Below are 8,584 nucleotides of genomic sequence, written 5' to 3'. Positions count from 1 at the left end.
CCTTGGATAACTAGGCTTGTGGGAGCCTCCATTAGATGAGAACATAAACCCTAATTTTCTAGAGAGAGAAAATTTATTCCTTTTTCCTTCTCATAAAAATCACCCTCTAAAATATACATAGACCATGTATATTTATAAGCAACATAAAAATAAAGAAAAGGAAACAACAAATCCTTCTCCATCTCTAATTCATATGTCTCAAATCTAATATGATTCCAATATCAAGTTGGGCTATGAGTGAGAATCCATTGGGCCTATTATTTTATTGGCTACAATGAATTAATAATTGGCCCGGTCCATGGACCCAATTCAATTAATTCATAAATTAATTTCTACTCCACTAAAAGAAATTAATTGAACTCCAATTAAATAATAAATAACCTCTAAGTCAATATTGCACTTTGACCCCTCTATGCATAATTAGTTATCGGATAAATATAGCCATCAATCCGACTACTTAATTAATATATTTATTTTGGTACCTTTGATTATTTCTGGCTCGATCACAATAAAACATTTGTGTGACAAAAATAATAATTTAAATAAATAAATATATAATAAATCATTTTGTCTAAAAACACACGAAGGCCTTCGAATTTACTTTGTGATCAACCATAATCAATACAAAATAAATACAAGTAGCAATGATGCAAATATTGAAAATATAATCCTCTAACTATTAATTACATAACTACCCAAAGTGTCGGTCTAAGGATCCCGAAGAATCCGCCGAACAAATCAAAGTAATTATTAATTAATAAAAGAGTCTATATTTTTCTCATGCTTAAGAGTCAAATGCCATGACGGTGATAGGGAGTAATTGCATACGACGGCTCTCGCAATATATCTCAACCTAACGCGGATCCAGTTCAAGTCTTAATTAATTATGAGTCCATCCATAATTACCGACTATGAACAATTTATAATTACTATTTATATATCATGCATTGATTGTCATCACATACATATATATAAATATTTCTTGTAATTAACTGGACACTATCAATTTCATAGTGAATCGAAACATAATACATTGAATTCACCAATTATATAAATCATAAATATTTCAGATATGTCAGGAACATATGTCAATACAATCCAGATAGGAATTTGCTATGCCAGGGTATATAAATCCCAACACTCAGACGATCAGAGCAAATCGAGCAGCCCCATCCAGATTGCCGATATTGCACAGCATGAAAACCAATTTCGAGTCGTCTTAATCAGCCTCACCACTCCAACCGACACCAACCCAAGTAAGTCCAAGTCTTACACGAGCTCATATTCCATAACCGATAGTGCTCCTAGCTACGACGACTGTAATTTTTTTAATTTGAACATGGAGAAAAAGGATGATCTCCACAGAATCGCTGAGATATTGAACTCCGCCGGACATCTTGAGAAGTGCGTCGACGCGTACCAGAGTGTAAGGAAGACGTTCTTGGAAACAAGTCTCCGGAAACTCGGCATTCAAAGATTGAGTATGAACGACATCCGCAGTTTGGAGTGGGAAGCGTTGGAGAATAAGATCAGACAGTGGACACAGGCTGCTAAGATTTGTGTTAGTGTTCTCTTTGCGAGCGAAGAGAGACTCTGTAAGCGTGTCTTTGGAGGCCTTGGAAATGCAATTGACGACGACTGTTTCGCGGAGACGGTTAAAGATCCTGCATTTCAATTGTTTGAGGCGGGGAAAGCATTAAGCATCTGCACCAGCGACAGATCACGCCGACCCGAGAAGCTGTTCAGGATCTTAGACCTCCACGAAATGTTGCTGAAGCTTCTGAAAGATGTGGAGATTATTTTTAGGTCGGAATCGTTAGAATCTGTTGGAATTCAGGCTACTGAGATGCTGTGGCAGCTTGCCAAAGCTGCCAGAGAGATTCTACCGCAATTTGAAAGTGACATGCTTCGTGCGCAGTCTCATTTTCAGGATCAGAGTGGTGGGATTGACAACTTGACAACATATGTTGTGAGATTTATTACTCAGATCGCTTATTACAATGAAGGGCTGACTAAATTAATCGTATCAAAGCCCGAATTTGGGAGGAATTGTGGTGACGCTGTGACAATTCCGGATGCCAAACTTGCTCAACTTGACGGGCGTACTAGTACTACTCCATTGGTGGTACATTTAATTTGGATTGTTGAAATTTTACAATTCAAATTGGAGGCTAAATCTAAGCGCTACGACAACCCCTCTTTGGCTCAATTATTCATGATGAACAATGTTCACTACATTGTCCAAAACATCAAAGAGGACCCGGATTTGAGAGACATGGTTGGGGACGATTATCTGAAGACGTTGATCGAAAATGTCCAGCTCCTAATGAACGCCTATATGGGATCAACATGGGAAAGGCTCGTCTATTGTCTGAGAGATGAAGGACTATATGCGAGTCCTGGTCCTTCTTTGAAGGTGTCTAAGAGCGCGTTGAGAGAGAGGTTCAAGTCCTTCAATGCTACGTTAGAGGAGATTTATCAGAATCAAGCCAAATGGGTGGTACCAAACCAACAGATCCGAAATAAGCTTCGCCATTCTATATCAGAGAAGCTAATTACGGCTTACAGCTCCTTTTTAGAGCGGTTCAGAAGTCATTTAGGGAAAGAGAATCAGCAAGAGAAATACATTAAACATACAGTTGAGGACCTTAGTGTGAAGCTGTGGCCGGAATTTCATTTGGATTCCCCGAACCCCATTTTTTGAATCATTTCACTCTTATGAGTCGTGGACTTGGATTGATTTGATTTTAAAAGTCTCATATAAGAACATTTACGTATAAGAAAGGTCGTGGATAGAATTTTTTTCGTTTTTTTTGGGTGGCCTATCATGTTTCCCTCTCTATGTAACAAAATAATAATAAAGCTTGTACCGAGTAATATTTTATTTTTGACATAAAACTTTTGGTTGAATTTTTACAGGGTTTTACAAGATGGATAGATTTTTTTTTTTTTTTGGTGGCCTATCATGTTTCGCTCCATGTAACAAAATAATAATAAAAATAAATAAATAAACTTTTCTGATTTTCCTTGTATTTTCTGCCCATGTAACTAGATAAGTACTCAAGACATACATTCGAAGAGTAGTAGCCCATTAGACATCCGCATCCCCTATTTGTATATGAGTAATGCTTGGATCCTATCTTATAAGGACAAGTTTTGTCCTCCACCCTAATGTGGCCCTATGAAAACTTGACAACTGTTTTAATATTGTATAATATAAAAAAAAAGAAAAGCATTTGGATTAACCCGTGACAAATAGGTTTTTTTTTGCTAAAGCTTTGGTCTGAACTCGGCGGCTCCGACGGGATCTCGCCACCTACATCTCCACAATCATTGGTCGTATTGGGCAGTGAAGGTGGGGTGCTGCTGAGATTAGACAAGATGAACCAGACAAGGATGGAGGCAACTGAGAGGTCGGCGGTGAGCTTGTCGATGGAGGGCTCGGCTTTGGATGATAGCGGCCGTGATGGGTGCGACAGACTTACAGCGGCGGTGACAGGCTAACTTTAGACGGTGGGAAGGACGGCTCGGCTGAGGACAGCTCGAATGTAGAGAACTTGACCATGAATAATCTGACTGGCGGTGGCGATGGCAGACCTATGAGGATGAAAATGGTAGTGGGCTTGCGGTGGTGCTTGGTGAGATTAAACGGCAGTGGGTTTGCGACACGGCACCGGCTGGCAAGGAGAAGCTCGGCTGTGGATGAACCGCGGCTGACTTGCGGCAAGGTGGGCTGAACTCAGCCGGTGGAATGGAGGATTCAGAATGGTGACCGCCAAAAATGAATGGGCTGGTTCAGCGAAGATGAAAGGACTAAAAAAAGACTTTCTAGAAAGAAAAAAAAAAAGAAAAAGAAAAGAAAAGAGGAGGACTGAATGAGAGAGTAAATGGGTTTCTCTTATGGATTATACCCAGGTAACCAATTTGATCCAGTATGATCTATTTTTATTTTTTTGGACAGGTGTCAAGTTTTCATAGGGCCACATCAGGGTGGAGGACAAAACTTGTCCTAATAGGGCAAGATCCAAGCATTGCTCTTTGTATATTGTTCAACTCTACGGCGATGGAATGACTCTTTGGTGTGGGGATTCCACACTTGGGCCCACCAAAAAAATTTATACTTGATGAATGTGTAGAATCAAGTGGCGCCATAGTAATTAAAAATGTGGGCCTTTGTCCAATAAATGATATAAAAAGAAAAGGTAAAGTACAGTAACATCCCCTAAGGTTTTTCAAAAGGATACATAGATGAAATTTAGCCTATTTTGGGACATAGACACCCCTTATATGAAATTCTATCCAAACAAAACCTTAAATCTTCTGAAATACGAAATTACCCATAATATTAAAATCAGATTTATTATAAAATATTAGATATAATAAAAAGACGCAATTGCCTTCTTCTCTCTCTCACCCTATCCTCCTTTATGGTGATATTTTTCTATGTCAGAATGAACCTTTTTCATCCTTCTTTTCCGCTTCTTTCATTGCTCAATAACTCTAATTCTAATGGTGAGTTTTTGCATGGTGGGTCTTTCTCATTGATGGGTTTTGCCATTGCTGTCAAATGGGTATTGCTTAGATTTCTTGCATCTTTTCACGGCATTGGTGTATGTTGTTGGTTGTTTCTGGTAAGGGTTTGGTTGACTGAGAATTTAGATATCAAAGAAGGTCTCTATTTAGGGCTTTTGTTTTGATTTTTTTGGCCATTGTTTGTTTCTTTCATTGGAGTTTAGTAAAATTAGAACGGAAAATTTGGGTCTGATTTAGATTTTTTGCTTAATCTTGTCTTGTTGGTAAACAATTTTTTCCTGGGTTTTAGGGTTTTGTTCATGCAATTGATCATTGCTCTATTCACCGGGCATGTCATGTGATGCTCAATCTAACAAACCCTCTCTCTCTCTACTCACCAGTGGGAGAAGAACCGGCCGTCTAAGCAACCGACCACTCTTCTCTTCCCTCTTTCGATCTCTGTTCCATAACTCGATGCCCATAGGAAACAATCGAGATATCGGATTGTGCTTCCTTCTCTTGCCCATCATTCTATTACAATTACGGTGAAGGAAGCTTCGTTGCTAGTCTGTATAGCGATAGTTTATTGATACCCATGTCATCGTCGGCGCTGGTTCTCCAAAACTTCACCTTTGGCTGCGCTCACTCAGCCCTAATTAAGCCCATCGGCGTCACCGAGGTTGGCCGTGGACTCCTCTCCTTGCCGGCTCAGCTCCATCTTCTCTCCTCAATTGGGTAATCAATTTTCTTACTGTTTAGGACAGTGAAGGATGACGGGAACTGTCTCTTCACGACGTCGTTAAAGAGGTTGCCAGTCAAAAATCTGATGTTTATGGGTTCGTTATGCTTGCACTTAAAATCGTTGCCAGAAAGAAAAATGCGACAGTGCCGGTGTGAAAGTGGTGGTCGTTGGCGACGGTGAAAGAAATTGCTCCGACCGAGATGAGAAGACGAAGACGTGGGAAAAGGAAGGGTTTGTGAGCAGAGGTTAAAAAGGTCATTTTAATATTCAAATTTGTCAATTTTAAAGTCAAATGATAAAAATGTCAATTCATTACTTTGGTTTGTCTTTAGTAACTCTATCAAACTTGAGGGGGTGTCTTTGTTCCAAAATAAGTTAAGTTTTATCTATGTGTTTTTTAGTAAACCTCGGGAGGTGTTGTTGTACTTACCCAAAAAGAAAAATAGAAAAGTAATGGTGTGTGGTGGTATATAAAATAATAATAATTATTATTATATATATATATATATTTAAATTTTATTGTAAATATTTTTTTTATAGTGTATTGTATTGTATTGTATCAATTAAATAAATAATTTTAAAAGAGTTGTAATTTAATTAATTAAAAAAGAATCATTTAGCTTACTTAAGTATTTAATTAATGTTTTTTTTTTACAAAGATGCAATTAATTGTAATTTTTTATTTTTTATTTTATTATTATTTTTTTACATGTGGGAAAGTATTATTGTATTATTTATTTATTTATTTATTTTTCTGAATTGTATTATTTTATTGGTAGGAAGTTATGTAATGTACTTTTTCTTTTTATATGTAATATCATTATTTTTTTTAATATTGTCTTTTTTTTTTTAATTTTTCAAAATATATAATAGAAGCAAACACTTGTAGCCGCTGCAATATAATTGTAGATTTTGTCATTTTGGTGAGAAAGAATTGAAAACTCGGATTAATTCTTGTGTTAGATAGATCTCGAGTATTTTAATATGGATGATGCTTGGGTCCTCCCTAGGAGGATCAACTTTATCCTCCCTGCATAGCTACGTGGGATAATAAAATATAAACATATGTTTAAAGTGAATAAAATTTGAAGATGGGCATTTCTCGTCTTCTCATGGGTGAAGGTTTTTTTTTTAATTTTTAATTTTTAATTTTTAATTTTTTTTCTTTCTGAATGACATCATGACTCTCTTCAATCCACCATCACTGGACATGGAGCTTGTTACAGCGACTGAGATATCTCAAAATAATATTTCCTCCTCAACAACCACTGGTTTTAAATTGGTTGCCTCACTTGGGAGTGACAATTAATTAACGAAGCCAATCTTCATCGTTTTTAACTTCTGATAAATCAACTCTGCTCCGTTTATCCTCATATGGGACCGGATCATCGTTGCAATCCAACGGACTGAGTCTGTCAGATCGAAATGGCTTCTTGTCGTTGATCTGGGTTTTGGAATGAAGTGATGGATTTTTTATGTTCATCTCTAAGTTAAGTTTGGGAGTGAGAGAATGTTGGTATAGTGGAAGACAATGACACGAAGTGGATAAAGAAAGACACTCGAAGCTTTTATAGTCTCGATGATGGATTCTCCTTGACAACAGTCAAATTCGATGCAACTCGACGGAGTTGGCAAATACATTTTGTCACATTCAAAGACGGAGTTTGACAATGTAATTTAAGTATCACTAAAAACAAAGGATAAATAAATAAATAAATAAATAATGTCCTAACATACACACTAGAACATGTACACCTAACCCTTTCGGTAGAAGAAAGCCCCCACTTGAACGCTAGAGACAATATTTTGATTTATGCTCGGCACAAGTTTATTTCTGTTTTGGAGTGGTCGACAACCTTATCCTTAGGCGAAGGTTCTAAAGCATTTAAAGCTAAAATTTTAGGGCTTGCAAACTATCAAATTAGTTCTCAAACAATTAAGAAAACAGAAAATTATTTTCAGATAATTATAAAAAAATAGTTAAAAAAAAAAAAAATTTTTATAAATGAGTTTTCAAAAAACATTTTCCAAAATACTTAACCAAATAAAAATTTGTACAATATTTTTATTTTTAGTTATCTGAAAATACTCTTTTCAGAGTTAAACTAAACAGACCCTAAATTTTGTCGCTTTTTACTGATGAGCAATTTGGCGAACTTGGAACCATCTGATTAATGAAGGTAAACTTTGGACCCCAAGTACTGCGGTGCAAAAAGCAAGTTCTTTGTGAAAATTTTATGATGCCCATAATTTCATATCTCAAGCGCATCAATCTACAAGTCCCAGTCTCCCTTAACATTTCATGGCAATCCCCCTCCGTTTGGTGTGATTTAAATGCAACAGTGACGCGTCACACTCATCTCAGATAAGTATTGGTAGGGGTGGTGTAGTTTTCCAAGACTAGGCTGGATCTATTGTTAAATTGATGGTTAAGAATCAACTCACCCAATAGCCATTTGAACTCTCGGAACTCGAGTTTTTTTGTGCTTCATGATAATCGAACCCAGGTTGTATCGACTAGACCAACCGTGAGGGTTTATTTTCTCTCCTTTTTCAGGTGTTAGTGCCCCATCTGCATAAGCTCTTATCTAGCACAAAGCATGTTCTGGTCAATACAGTTTTAGGGAATGTAAATGGTCGTTCCAAGAATTATGGTTCACCAAAACTCAAGGCTATACCCATGGATGAGGAACTTCTACTTTAATGATATTACAACATTTGTAAATTCTCTCTACCCATTGTACTCACACCCTCGCAGGGTTACACTTACGGGCTACATGTCTCTCTATACATACCTCTCAACAATAGCCTACGTAACTATTTATCGAGCCCAAACCTCAACTCTTTGTTCGACAAGGATTACAATTCCTAAAAGTCCAATGTTTTCAAAAAATTACCCAATAAAATATGACTCTAAAATAGAAACCTAATTATAATATAATTGAGACATTATCCTAATAATCTTCACCTTGGCTCAAATTCCATCATTTCAATCAACGTATTCCATGGTAACTGAATTGAATAACACATCTTGCCTCAATCTTGTTGTCCTTCAAGGCTCCACATTGACTGAAAATTTTTGTCATGTATCTCACCACGATTTAGTCTTGCTCTTCTATGGGCTGAGAGCGCAAACCTACTCTTCTTTCAGGCTAGAAGTGAACCTTAGCTAAAAACAAAACCACCATCTCTTTCCGGGCTACGAGAACGGACCCATTTTTCAATGAGGATGGGTGCAAACCTTGGTTAAGATCAAAACTACTCCGATGACCATCGTGATTGGGTAAGCTAACTAATTGACTCCACTTGCAACTGAACACCTATTGCAAC

General features: G+C 37.1%; 1 protein-coding gene across 1 annotated transcript; it reads left to right on the top strand.

Moving 5' to 3' along the window:
• Nucleotides 1-1,339: 1,339 nt before the first annotated feature.
• On the top strand, nt 1,340-3,706 carry LOC132316614 (exocyst complex component EXO70A1-like). The gene is made up of 3 exons (XM_059815090.1): nt 1,340-2,653; nt 3,277-3,492; nt 3,596-3,706. Exons 1-3 carry the CDS (start codon nt 1,340-1,342, stop codon nt 3,704-3,706), a joined length of 1,641 nt encoding a protein of 546 aa, XP_059671073.1.
• The last annotated feature ends 4,878 nt before the right edge of the window (nt 3,707-8,584 follow it).

This window comes from Cornus florida, unplaced genomic scaffold, assembly GCF_030987335.1.
Source record: "Cornus florida cultivar Cherokee Brave unplaced genomic scaffold, ASM3098733v1 CherokeeBrave_3.0.0_Hap2_Chr07, whole genome shotgun sequence".
Lineage (NCBI taxonomy): Eukaryota > Viridiplantae > Streptophyta > Magnoliopsida > Cornales > Cornaceae > Cornus > Cornus florida.
The sequence above is the reverse complement of the archived record's forward strand: the minus strand, read 5'-3'. Positions and strand labels throughout refer to the sequence as shown.

Bases quoted from the DNA above. Each gene is read 5' to 3' on its own strand.
- LOC132316614 (XM_059815090.1), top strand. From the start codon at position 1,340: ATGGAGAAAAAGGATGATCTCCACAGAATCGCTGAGATATTGAACTCC. The intron at 2,654-3,276 runs GTGAAGCTGTGG...TTTTTGCTAAAG, and splicing joins ATACAGTTGAGGACCTTAGT to CTTTGGTCTGAACTCGGCGG. The intron at 3,493-3,595 runs GTGACAGGCTAA...TGGCGATGGCAG, and splicing joins GCGACAGACTTACAGCGGCG to ACCTATGAGGATGAAAATGG.